This window comes from Fonsecaea pedrosoi (genome assembly GCF_000835455.1).
Source record: "Fonsecaea pedrosoi CBS 271.37 unplaced genomic scaffold supercont1.6, whole genome shotgun sequence".
Classification (NCBI taxonomy): domain Eukaryota; kingdom Fungi; phylum Ascomycota; class Eurotiomycetes; order Chaetothyriales; family Herpotrichiellaceae; genus Fonsecaea; species Fonsecaea pedrosoi.
The window spans coordinates 814,119-827,791 of NW_013550610.1; the positions used below are offsets into that span (position 1 = coordinate 814,119).

Below are 13,673 nucleotides of genomic sequence, written 5' to 3' on the forward strand. Positions count from 1 at the left end.
CAGCATGACTAAAAACACGCAAGGAACGTTCAGAAACAGATCCAATATACGAGAACGTTGAGTTCCGTCACCCTTGCGCAGACACCTCTGTGACAGCGTAGATGTTGTATCCGCTCATAACAGGAAACACCCAATTACGAATTCAACCAAATTCAGTCAACCAAGCAATCAAGTAAAAAGAGATGTGAGAGCAGTCACAGGGAGGTTTCGCCTCCCTCCCTCCCATCTCAGATTAGCAATGCTCCCTTTATTGCTCAATAGATTGCCCTACCCACTTCAATCGATTCCGCTTGCGCCGCTAGGGCGGAGCAGGGATTTCCACAACAATTCCGTCGTCAGGAAGACTACGCTGTGTATTCTCCCCAGGTTTCTCACATGAGCGCTCGGGTTCGCAAGGGTTCCTATCTTCGAGTCCTCTTCCTTTTGCCAACTTACCTCCGCGTTCGCCGTCCTCTCGCCTCTCTATGTTCTCACTCTGCTCTTCGGCTTCACGAGGGAAAAATCTCTTTAACCGATTACCAGAAAAGGTACCACGTAGCTGAGCTCCGTCAAGTTCAGAGAGAGAGTAGTTTCCGAGTACAGGATTCGCCTACAGTACATAATACGGTCCCACTAATCGAAAGGAAAGCTTCTTCGAACTCGACATGTCCGTGATACTAAAGGGATCATGTACCAACATAAGCATACCTAGTTCTAACGGTCCTTTACGCAGCTGGTGTCTCTCCTCGAAACATTCCTTCCATTTCTCTCTCATCCGCCTCAGATGCGCTCGTACCTCTTCAAGATCTTCTTTTCTTCTCCCGATTACTCGCGCTCTCATTACCACCAGTTCATCGGTTTAATGAGCCTATTCCTACGGAAGAACATGCTAGGTGAACACTTCTACACCTAATTAGTAGGATAAAGCGATCTAAATACTCCAGTTCATATAGTGTGAAGCCAGTGCTAGCCTTGACTGTCGTTCGATCAGCATAAAGTACATCTTGAAGGTGATCTACCCAGTCTATTCGAGCTGGATGTTTATAGGTTTTAGCTAAGATATCCGCAGCCACTCGATATCCTACCTTAACCAACCCATTAGCCTAAGGGTAGTATGCCGAGATTGCCACCCTCTTAATGCTATACTTCTCCGTCAACTTAGTAGTTAAATCCTTATTTTCAGGACTACCGTCAACGATCAGCCTCCTGAAAAGACCATGTCGATAAATCACATCATCCCATAGAAATTTAGATACTATTACACTGTTATTATGCGCGTAGTTCCACGCGCCTCTACCCATCCGCTAAAGGCACTTCGAGCTTCCACGAGATAGCTCTCGCCACGAGACTTTGGTATAGAAGTCACATCGACATGCACTTACTCCCATCTCTTATCCACATACGTCAGCCGCATCTGCTCTTCGATCCTCTAAGATGCTCTAAATTAGCATGCTCGATACGGCTTAATATATCTCTGGACGTCTGGTATAGGCTACCATAATAGAATCGATCAGTAACTCGAGCGAATGTGCTCTCACGCCCTTTATGTCCGCTGTTAGCATGCATCTCCCGTAGAATAAGCTGTCGAGCAGCTTCCCCGTCAACCAGCCTACGGGCAGGCCTCGCAGCATCCGGCCGTCGAAAGAGATGTCCCCCGTGAATGAAGTGCGTTCAGCAACTTGCTGCAGCAAACTGTTCAGTCTTCTGTTACTCCGTGCGGATCAACAGGACAAGCTTCTGTAACCTTTGAGAGAGAGATCATCCTCGTAGTCCGCGGAAAAAGTAGCCGACTTCGACTTGACCTTTTCTTTGGTATACGGACTGCGACCTACATATTAGAGGCTTTACTCGGCTCAAACATGATCAAGAGCTACAAGGAACGTGTGCATAACTACTTTAAACCAGCGGAAGATGCGCCGCAAAAGAGCGATCGCAACCGCAACCGCAAGCGGGAGAAACAACCCAAAGAACAGCCAATCAAGAGGCGCAAGAAGAAGGAGATGAGAGCCATCAAACCAGAGGTTACACACATCAAAGAAGAGGTTGAATAAACAGCATAGTCAAAGAATGTTCCGTCGTTTCCTTCTCTAGGCCCTCCAAGACAGAGAGGCATCGGTCAGCCAAGAAAAAAGAGAAAGGAGAAAATGAGACCCATCGCCAATTTCCCGTCAGACTGCTCTTCCGCAAGAGATTCATATCACCGCCAATGGTGATTTTTAGTTCCGTCACACCAAGATTGCCGTGAGACACAGCGGTGTCGTCGGCCTTCCTCTAGTCTTTTCCTTTCAACTTCGGTTTCTTTGTCGCCAACTTTGTCTTGGGTTTAACGGCCGGGGGTTGGGTGTCGCGCTCGCGGGCCGGGGGGATGGTGACGACGATACACATAGAGTTCTCCGCAAGGCTAGGCAACTTGGCCAAATCTTCCTGCAGAATCGATTAGCCTTTGGAGGTTCTTCTCATCTCACAACCTGAACGTAGCTCTCCTCTGTGGAGGGGGGGGGGATTGCAGGCAAGGACTTACGACGCCTTTGGGGGCCCAGTGCTTGACTATCGGTCCGTTGACCCACTCGATATCGGGACTGAGTCCCGCGGCCGGTTCTTTCAGACCCACCTCCGCATGCAGACCCAGTTTACCGAGGACGGCGTGCATTGACGCGTCGGTGCCCCTGAGAGAAGCAATGCCAAAACCGGCGGGCCAGTCGCTGATGAGCTGGCTTTGAGCCTCGCCGCTGTCCGCGAGGTTCGAGACCCCAATTGGGTACGCGTGAGCGCAGTGGATGCCCAGCGTCCCGCCTGCACGCAAAACATATCAGCCAACCTCGTCGCCCGGGGGCAGCTGGCGTGCTTTCCTTGCCGGAGCGCCTTTTTGCCCAGGGGGGCTGCTAGGGGTATATATCCCAGGCATAGGGTTCTTGACTTACCGTTTGGCATCCACTTCGGGTTTCTGAGAAGGTCTTGTAGAATGTTGTACGGCGCAAGGCTTGTAAAGTCCACCGGCGCCGGCTTGAGGCCCAGTCCTTGAAGAGGGTCTTTTTCACCGCCGGGAACGAATGCAATTCGTTGATGGTGGTACAGATTGTAAGTCACGATCACGCAGTGGCCGTTGGTGACCCCGGAGATCTCGTGTTCGCAGTCGCTGAGAAAGGCTGCCCAGTGCAGGGCCTGAGAATTTCTTGTCTTGTCACAGTCGTACTTTGTGGAAGAACCGGCGTGGTTCACGGTGAGCTGACCGCCCTCGTACTCGCTCGGCAGGAATAGAACCAGCGACCCGAACTGGTTCTCCGCGCCGGGAATTTCGATTCGGATCTTGGAGGAGCCCGGGTGTCCGACGTACACCTACCAGAACGCGTGTGTTAGCCGCGACCCTCAAACGTTCCATCACCACCTTACTCACGTTGATGTTGTGTAGCTCGGCCCTGACAAAGCCTCCGTCCTTGATGCCATTGGGCCCCATGTGGCGGGCATTGGGCAGCAAGAGATGCTCAACCCGATCCACGATTCCCATCGAGTACGGACATAGGTTGGTCGTAACGCGGAGAGCGTCCATGGTCCAGGCGTCATCCGCACCTTCGCCGTACCCATCATCGCCTGGCATTCCAAGCACGATGGGGTCACAGTGCTCCAAAAAGTCCCCGATTGTCATCGTGCTGTCCATCTCGCGGTCCGGGATCGGGAACATCACCCTGTTCGTCCAGCGGCTATGGTCTTCCCAGTCGATTACGATGGGACTGGGGTCCATTCTTGTGGTCGTTGTCGTCGTCAGGGTAGACATGCTCCCCCTCTTGCCCTTTTTCTTCGGCCCTTTTTCTGTGTCATCGGCCTGGCTCGCAGGCTTTCGTTCGATCCGTGAGACCAAAGCGGCGAAATCAGACAGAGGAATGGACCCGCCGCAAGTGGCGGCAATGTTTGCTCCCGATTTCATAAAGTCGGCCAAGGCATTGGAAAGATCGGCAGCGGAGGGATCAGCCGTATCAGCTGTCGAGGGGACAACGGATTCGGTCGGGGGGGCCTTGGGTACGACAGCTGCGGCCTTTGCTGCACGCTTTCTTTTAGAAGGCATGGTGCTTCGGCTCAGTGTTGTGTCCAACAAAAAAAAAAAAAGGTATACTGTAAGAGTAAGAGGTAGGTAGGGTGGAAGGTAGGAATGAAAGGTTTTCCTCGCTGACTTGGGCGGAGGTGCACGTCTGTAAATAGGACAAAGCAAGGCACTCGAGCTTTTGTAAAATTTCCGTAGCATGTGTACTATGACTAGGTAGGGCGTTGTTCACCTGCAGCACCCTTGGTGTTGACGGTTGCCTTGTGCGGCGGCCACATGTGGCCGACAAGGTTGATAAATTAAACACAAAAGGCGGTGTCTTGAAAACAGCAACCAGAATGCGAATCATTTTGGCCCCGGAGCCTGCAGAGCGGGTCTTCATACCTGAAGTGTGAGCCCCAAGTATCGCGTGGCATAAGCACTAGGCACTGTGTGCCGTTCCACAGACCCACTGGTCGCCTTTCAAGCAGGGGTGCAAGGGTCGCGCCGAGGGATGCAACTTGGATATACGCTAGAGCTGCAGTCACAGGGTGGAGTTAGTACCTGTGGCCCGTGCGTATTGGCTCCTTTCGAGCTAGGGCGTGTTTGAACACAGGAACGACGCCATCGCGACGAGCGAATAAGAAACGATCGGGGGGCAGAAAGCCTTGAGTCAGCGAACCACAAATTGTGGGCCTCCTTGAGGCCTCGGGCGAATAAGACGCGGCCACGTTTCTGCCTTGGGCATGATTTTTCTGCCACTTGGCAGGTTGACTTACCTTTCCCACAGCTCGAGCCTGAGGTTGTGACACGGAATTTCGTCCTAGGCTTTGAGCACAGCAACACAGACCATCAATCGCCAGCCTGTTTTCCACCTCGGTGCTTTTGCAGCATAGAACGGTATCACTACTCTTTGGAAGTTGAGTGTTTTTTTGGTGCATTGAGGTGCACATCGAGCACAGAGTAGGGCTCGGTTCTTTGTACACGACCGCCATTGTCCTACTTCCAAGTCTTTGTCTGGAGCTCTCACGATACACGACATGGTCGGCAGCCGGCCTGGTTGCCCTGGTTGAGCTGCAGGGACCCTTTGTGTCTGGCCTGGCGTTGAACCAGCATTGTACAGCGTTGTCTGGCTGGGTCGCTCTGTGACTAGACATTCGTCGTATGGAGGACAGCGGCCAGGGGGTAAAGGGCTGAAGGAGGGCCAAAGTAGTGATGTTCGCGACCTCCTCATACGGTGGTGGCGAACGTGGGAGCGATTTTTGTTGGCGGAATATCTTAATTAATTAGGTAAGGAAATATATCTAGTGTGGCTGCGGATTTGTTGTGTGCCAAGGTGGAAATTATTCGGCTAACCTTGCCGATAGGGTTAGGGCAGCACTGCGCCCACACTTACATAAGCCTTCTGAATAATGCATGACCAGGTGCAAAGGGCCTGGAATCTACGAGATGAACCTTCGGGGTGTGGGTGTGCGCGGAGGCAACTGTGTGTTGACTGCGTGTGTGTATTGAGAGACAGTCCAAAGCCACTACTAGTTCAGGCGCTTCTCCAAGCAAGCCGCATCCCAGCGCTTCGGATATTTATGGACCATGTTCCACATGGACGGGAAGAAGCGCATCCTCTCCGTCTCTTCCCAGTCGTCGGCCAATTCGGCCTCAATCCTGGCCCACAGCTCATTCCATTCCATCCACATCAAGCCAACGTGCTTGTGCGGTTCCATGATCTGGCGACGACCGTTCGGGTCAGCATCTCCATTCTCCGTGCAAGGGGAAATCATTCACGACGAACCTTGGGTTCCTGCTCCGGGTCGACTTGCTCTAGGACAAAGAAGAAGCAGCGCCACAGGTCGTCCTCCAAGAAGTCATCGGTCTCACCCCACACCGTCTCGTCTCCGATGTGCTTGATGGCCACCTCCAGGCCGACCTCCTCTTGGATTTCGCGCACAATCGTCTCCTCTGGGGTTTCGTCCTCGTCCACGCCACCGCCCGGGAAGGCCCAAGTGTCTTGTGAATTGGCTAGTTAGCGCAAACGGGTCCGACCGCGACCATGTGTGGTTTTGTTTTGGGAGGTGTTAGATTCTTTGCAACGTACCGGGAGGACCGTCTGTTTTGATCGTCTTGTTCTTCAGCCTGCGGTGGATCAGCAGGACCTTGTCGCCTTTCAGAACAATGCCCATGGTGCCCATCCTGGCCTTCTTGCCATACTTGAGGCGCGTGATGGTGTTGGTTTGGGGAACAGACATTGTGAGTTTGGATCTGAGATGTACGCGTTTTAGGGGATTTGTCCGACGACGAGCGGATGGCAGTGTAAGAGAAGCCTGCGGAGGTTGATGGATAGGTCGATAGAATGAATAAATAAAGGCTAGATGGCAATGGCCTTTATATACGGAGTCTCGAAGCCTCTTCGAGGCGTCGAGGAATGTGCGAGGGCACACCGCTACTTACACGCCCCACTCGGGTGCGCTCAATCCTTGGCGAAGTTGCACTGTTAGGAGGCCATGGCATAACAGGCAGCGACATACGGGCGGCCTTATACATGCCACTCGGGCGTCTGAGCGGCCGATAGGCACCCTGTGAATCAGCCTGTGAATCAGCCTCACTAATCCTTCCGAGTCTTGCAACCAATCACGTTTTGGCTACATGCAAGTCTCGACAGGCAGAAGGCAGAAGAAGCCTGCCGATGTGACACGTGCTCAAGCGCGATTGGCTACATGAACCCGTCGGTGGTGAGACAGCTGACCAGCCAGGTAGCAACAATGAATAGCAACGCGGCGGGGGCCCTGCGGCGTAGAGCTAGGAGGAAATCTGCAAGGAGGGAGATGCCCAATGCCCCAATTCCAGGGTTCGACTCTGAGCCAGCAAAGCCCCTTCTTCATCGACCGCAGCGTGGCGGGAACTTTCGGCCGGAACTAAGCACTCGACTACACCTTGAGCTCGCATCTATGTCTGCAATACGTGTTTGCGGCATAGTGTTCCGAGATAAACCGGGCGTGTGCGTAAGGCCAGGCTCGTAAGACGACAAGGAGAATGCGCTATGAAGAGTGGAGGATTTGTGCCTGGAGTTTTTGATTGGAATGTCAGCAACATGTGGCGCCTGACCAGCGGAAACTGTTTGAATGCTAGCTGTTGCCTTGGATAGTTACTCCGATGTACTATTACGCCGCAATAAAGTCTTGTCCACAGCGTGTGGTCCTCGAGATGCGTATCATGGCTCGGTCACATGTGATTCTTGCGCCACAGCAAGGTCGTGCGATGGAGGTAATACTGCTACAACCAGGTCATGCTCGAGGTATTCAGACATCCGTTCCCAGTCCACATACTGCTGCTGGTACAATTGCCGTACGAAAAGTTGCGAGATCGGGCTCGCACGGCTCTCTTTCTGTAAGGAAGCCTAGCTGTATTAGAAGTATCGGTGAATAGCAAACCTAGTAATAAGGAGGACAAATCTGAGGAGGGAAAACAAAGGAGGAACCACGCCCCCTCTCACTCTCTCTCCTGATATCGTACGCTCCACTGTAAGGGGTACCCGTTGTCTTACCTCTCTCCCTTGCGTCCCTCTTCTGTATACGCCATCCATCCCTTGCGTACGGAATATTATTCCTCCGCCACACGTGATCGTTAAGCTCGGCGCTGGTTCCTCAGGGTTCAACCCGTCACAAATCTTCCGCGTTCAGTCGGGCAGTGTCAAGACGAAGGCGAAAGCAACCTTAAATCGGAGCCCCATATAGTAGTGTAGTATGAAGATTGTGAACTCTTACTTACCCCCTCTTGCCCCGGGCGGTATTGACAATCGATCAGCCTGTTCGGCACCACTGCACTATCGACCCTCGGTTCTGCATGGTGCGTGGAATAAGACCATTCAAGGCGCTTCGATCGTAGCAGGACAGGCAAGGTCTGTCACTTTTCTATGAGGGAAGGCTGGCCGTGTTGGATGAAATCTCTGCGACTGCGACTGCGAATGCGGATAGTGGAAAGGTTGACAGACAGGCGGTGGACGTTGAACTTCCTGCGGTAGGTGAGCGGTGCTTCGGGAACCGCCACGATTTGCTGTCCAGCTTTCGTGCGACAATGCACTGGCGTGACGAAATTGGCGTATTTCACGCAGAGCCAGCTTGAAGCCAGCCATCCAAGCCAAATACGACTGTTGCAGACGATGTCAATGTTGAATTCGTGGTCCAGAATATCACGGCCTGCGAGCCTGACATAGTAGGATATCCCACACGAGGCTGAGCGCTCACATATCTTTCACGCCGATGTAGTTGCCCTAGTTGGACCTCGTCGTCTCAGAATTCATGTCATAATTGCACCCTTAATAGCGATCTATCCTGTTCAAGGCTGCGCCATGAGACAGAGTACCAATGCGAAATCCCCAGTTTCTCCTTCTTTACTTCATACACGATGTCCGAGCCCACGTAGCGGCTGGAGTCGAAAAGATTTGTACGGTTCTTGGCCGTCTTGATCTTCAACAAGCCCAGCACTCCTATTCTCGAACGAGAATGATCAAAGAAGTCATCAAACGGGTTGGGATCTTACGTCTCCACTGCTGCCTTCTACCATATGTTCGCAATGTGTACCGGCTGGCTGATTGATATGGGGGGATCGACTGCTCTGGATAATCTGGCGAGTTCCACTTTCACCAGAAGCAAGAACAAGCATGACTTGGCCATCCCACTGTGTGCTATTCGTTTCAGTCTCTATCCCTGCCTGTTGTCGGTACGCGATGAGCACCAGAAGCTTCAGAGCCACTACGAGTCCACGGCCGAGAGGTGGGTTGATGAAGTCGAGAAGCTCTGCCTCGGGGTAATAGGTGTTGGCTTGCTTGCCCTATGGTTCCATATTCTCGGGCCACGATCTCGGGGTGCAGGGGTTGCCTTGCCTCCGCAAGTCTGGCTTCGAAGGCAGTAATGTCCATGGTGAAATCATGGTTTCTGGCGATGACTAGTTTGAGTGGAGCGAACAGATTCATCATTTTGACCGTGTCGATGACACTACCACCCCCGACGGCGATAAATGCATCGGGCTGGTACTTTCTCGAAACCTGGATGGCTTTGAGTATCCTAGCGGTCTCCACGAGCCGGAGCTCGACATCGATGGCGTCGGCGTCCTCCTGGATCTCCACCACGGTGGGCGCCCACCTCGCAGTTCGCACAGGCGAGATTTGCGGTACACAGCCCGAGCGACCACCGCGCTTGCTCTTGCTGCAGTAGGGGATCTTTCAGATATCGAGTGTCAAAGTATTGATGAATGGATGGACGCCCTCGCCAACAAAGTGCTCATCCGGTACACTGAACATCAGACCCAGCGGGTACCCGAACGTTGTGAACTCGTTGGACACTTCGGGGCCGCCTGTATCACTAGGAGCATTGGCGTCCCGCCCATCCATCAACAGCCTTTTTTTTTTATCAGAGTGTCATGTGTGGTGCCGGACTCGACAATCTTATTGTCACAAATCGCCAAGCACACCACGCACGTGACAGCCCCTAATTATGTAAGCACCGCGTTCTCACCGCCTAAGGGAAGCTTCACTTCCCTCATGCTTGGAGTCTTGGTTAAGACATACTACCAAGGAATACCTATCCCACCTGTTGCCTATCTCTGCTCTCTGCCTATCTACATAGGCCATTCCTAACACTTGACGTTCGCGCGGCTGTCCACATGCTTTGCGGTTCTTGGGTGCCGTCGACTGAGGAATTTAGGTAGGAGTTCGCCGTAGACATGTCCAAGACGAATAGCCCTTGCGGAGGGGTTTCTGGTTGCTCCACGGATCTGTGGGCGGCCGGTGTGGTGGTGGCAGGTCGGAGCTCGTCAGAAGCTGGTCCTTGAAGCTCCCTTGGAATGAATCATCGTGTGTTCATCCAAAAATCAAGTGGCCGAAGCGATAGCAACCCAGATGATGGACGACGAACGGCACACGAGCATCGACGGCCCATGCCGAGTGGATTTGTTGGCACGGAGGTGGTCGATATTCATGACAGTGAATTGCCTCAGGACGACGATATCATGTCAAGAGGCTTTCATCAGGTCATGCATCCCGATTTGATGAATCCGATCGAGAATCAGGTTGCCTGCACGGATGTAGGTGGGATGTTCATCGTCTCGACGATCGGAGTTATTGACACAGACCTCCTCTTCTTTCTGCTCCTCTTCCGTTCGTAGACCAACAACCCATGATATTGACCATCAATCAGTCGTTTCGGCACTCGTACAGGGCTAATTCCCCGTTCCAAGTGCGTGGTAGAACAAGGCAATTCGGATCGCTTTGATGGTGGCGGGACAGGACGGGACAAGGTTCGGTCGCCTTTCAGTGAGGAAGCCTGGCTGCACTAGAAAAATGTGCGAACATAGAAGGGGTGAGAGAGTAGAAAGGCAGACAGGGAGACAGACATGGACATCGAGAGCCTCGCAATTCCATAGTAGAAGCGAGTGGAGGCCATGACTCAACGTCTCATCCTCTAATCCGTGACTCGCCATCTGGACCGTCGGCAGCGGAGGGATTCTGACAACATCGACGTTGAATGAAAAGTCCTTGCCACCACGTCTCATCTTTCAGGACTTTACGTAAGAGCAAGGCTGCCAGGACGCCATCTCGTATGAGCGCATCAACCACTTTAAAAATCCCGAATGCGCCGGCGACGATTAATAAAGGTTGCCGCTGCCGTAGACCACGAGGTTGTTTGTGCGCTCGATGGTCACAGTCTACAACGAACTACGCAGCTCTTCAGATTGCTCACCTGGAAAGCCGGGTAGTTGCGGCATCAATGGAGGGGGGTTCGGGGTGCTCTCAAACACGACCCTGTAGAAATTCGACACAAGAAGACTCTCCGAGGCGTGTCATTTGCGAACCGGAGAAGAAGGTGTTTTAAACCTTTCCTTTGGAACTGCAGAGCACAAGCTGCGTAGTAGGTGTCAAGGGGGCCGGCGGTGGGCGGGCGCAGGACGTAGGATGTTGACCAGTAACTACACAAAGATTGAGAACTTTGAACTCTGATCGAAACTCACTGGAGCGCCCTCAAAGTCGAAACAGTAGAGGAGGAATCCTGCCACCACGATCCAGACCTTGCTCAATTGCTTGAGAATGTACATCCGCCTCCTTGTCTTATTTGCCCTTCACAATTTTTGCGCTTCATAATTGTTTTCCCTCTTCAACTCTTCAATTAGTTCGGCAGTCTTCTCGTTGTCTAGGGGCTCAGGGAGGGCCATGGACATCGAACCGGCGGTGCCATGTTTGCGGTTTCGTAGTTCAGGGTCAGTCATGGTGTGCGCCTGTCGACATTTGTTTCTGCCACGTTGTACCCCGAGCACACGCTCCGGCCTGCATGCAAGGTACTCTAGTGCTGCATCCAGCGGTACAGGAGCCCTGAGACCCTGGAGGCCGTCATTCAGACGCCAATGGAACATGATGCAGGTTGTATCGAGTGTCGTCGAGCTCGAGGTTGACAAAAGGGTCCGCCGTATGTCCATTTACATTTCACAATGACATCCCGAGCCTCGTCAAGGCGATCGGCGGCAACCAAGAAACGAGGAGATTCTTCATGAAGCCACCCTGTGAGACAAACAATGCCTGGGCACCGACGACATCTATTATCGTGTCTTCTCGTCCTATTGAGCAGGGCACGCTGTTCCCATTCATGCCCGCGATTCACTCGTCCTGACAAATTTTCCAAGCCAGATTAATTAGCTGAAAGGCCTCTACCGTCGTCACTCCTGAAACGGCTATTCTCGGGGTCTTCAGCGGGTGTTTCTGGGTCGTCAGACCAGTCCACCGGCGACAATCTGACCTTTTCGACGAGATTGAAGCCGATTCTGTTGTCGTGGAAGATATTGCACACGTGTACCTCATCCGGTTCGTCAGTGCGATCCGCGACATGCATTCTGAAGGCGTGGCGCATCGAGGTATTAAATCGGAAAAGGTTTTTTATCTGTGCGATTAGAGGAGATCAGTAGGCAAAGTTTGAATCCGACACGGAACTGGACTGTTTGTACTGAGAAGCCGAGCACTAGCAGATTCGGCACTGGCCGTTGCTTTACCGGTACCATCTTCGCCGTTTCCTTTCACTGATACCTGATTCTGATCCTCGCCCGCTTCATCGATCGGTCTGAATACAGACGAGTAGCTCTTTGCCGTGATCGGTAAGTGGCAGCGTGTTGGCTTTGCTGGGAGGTAAAGATACCTGGTCTTGCTCCGACTCTTGTAGACTGACTGACCGACCGTTGAATCGATCAATCAGCCCATTCTCACTGCCAACCTCCAGGCCTGGGTAGAAGAAGGTTAATGCACTTCGATTGTAGTAAGGAAGGACTGAACAGGACAGAGCAGGACAGGGATCGCTCGCTGTTCGGTGAGGAAGCCTAGCTTTATTAGCAATATCGGTGACAGCGGAGGCAGGAGTGGAGAGGTAGACAGGCGGACATGGAAAATTGAATATGGAACAGGATCAGTGTGCCCCCGACAGCGTGATATGAAGACCGTGGCTTTTATTTCGATCTCGTAAGCCTCGCTTTTACCAAGGTCGTCGGAGTCTTCATCCTCACCATCAACGACTTTCAACCCGTAATCATCCAGGATGTAGTTCATATCGCGGATTCCGGCCGAGAAGCCTGCATCTTTCTCGTGTAGTGTAGAGCGACCGGCCACGGCGGCAGTCGTATCAGGCTTTCGGCATCATCACGTCACTAATCTCGCTTTGCGTCTGGGTGGAGGAGGGAAGGGCGCTTCGATCGTGGCAGGTCAGGGGGTCAGTTGCTTCACTTTCCGCGCGGAAGCCTGACTACGCTACAGATCTCTGCGAATGCAGATGTAATAGCGGGGGACGGAGGTTGAAAGACAGACAGATGAACGTGGAATCGAAACAGGAGATGTGGATCGGCATGCTTACGAAAGAATATCTCGCTGGACGTCACGGATCGTGCACAACTTTGTTTTCCTGCTCTTGTCCCTACTCTTATAGACCGACACTGTGGGCGGTATCGACATCGGAGCCAGTCTTTTTGTATGGGCGGTCGTCAGGAGGAATATGATAACGCGTCATTTTGATTCGATCGTGGCAGGATAGGCGAGGTCTGTTGATTTCCTGCGAGAGAAGTCATGTTAGAAACGTTCTGCGAACGTGGAAGCGGAAGGGAGTGTGGAAAGGTGGGCGTACAGACAGACGGACGGACGGACGGAACGACGGACGAAGATGGAACATGCATGGCACATGAATTGAGAAGCCACGCACAGAGCCTCGTAATATGATGTGAGATGAAGCTCGTCTCCTTTGTCTTCCCTGCTCCTGCGTAGGTAGACCGAGCCTAGCATCGATAGTCAGCCTCCTTGGTAGCAGCAGCCTGGTTGCTTCCCAAGTCCTTCTCTTGTAGACCGACCTGCCGACGGCCTCAAGGATCAACCTTTCGCCATCACCGCACCACGAATTCGCAGGTCTGAGAGGGTGGAACAAGACAATGCACTTCGGCTTCGATCGTAGTAGGACAGTAGATGATAGTACAGGCACGGTCGCTTTCTGCTGGCTGTGGAAGAAGCAGCGTTAGAGCCCCATATAAGCGAAAGCAGAGTAGGGAGGGCAGAGAGATACGCACGGATAGATACGGAATAGGGAACATGAAGGGTATTATAATGTCACGGCCTTGGCAATGTTGAGTGTTGAGTGTTGAGTGTTGAGTGTTGAGTGTTGAGTGTTGA

General features: G+C 52.6%; 3 protein-coding genes across 3 annotated transcripts; all 3 read right to left on the reverse strand.

The window, feature by feature from the left end:
* Positions 1-2,440: 2,440 nt before the first annotated feature.
* Z517_09220 (uncharacterized protein) lies at positions 2,441-4,039 on the reverse strand (the record flags this gene model as incomplete). Its single annotated transcript, XM_013425130.1, has 3 exons — positions 2,441-2,772; positions 2,901-3,315; positions 3,374-4,039. The coding sequence occupies 3 exons, from the start codon at positions 4,037-4,039 to the stop codon at positions 2,441-2,443; spliced, it is 1,413 nt and encodes a 470-aa protein (XP_013280584.1).
* A 1,487-nt stretch (positions 4,040-5,526) lies between these two features.
* Z517_09221 (uncharacterized protein) lies at positions 5,527-6,237 on the reverse strand (the record flags this gene model as incomplete). The annotated part of the gene is made up of 3 exons (XM_013425131.1): positions 5,527-5,718; positions 5,784-5,998; positions 6,087-6,237. 3 exons carry the CDS (start codon positions 6,235-6,237, stop codon positions 5,527-5,529), a joined length of 558 nt encoding a protein of 185 aa, XP_013280585.1.
* Positions 6,238-8,681: 2,444 nt separating this feature from the next.
* Positions 8,682-9,377, reverse strand: Z517_09222 (uncharacterized protein; the record flags this gene model as incomplete). The annotated part of the gene is made up of 2 exons (XM_013425132.1): positions 8,682-9,206; positions 9,279-9,377. 2 exons carry the CDS (start codon positions 9,375-9,377, stop codon positions 8,682-8,684), a joined length of 624 nt encoding a protein of 207 aa, XP_013280586.1.
* Positions 9,378-13,673: the final 4,296 nt, after the last annotated feature.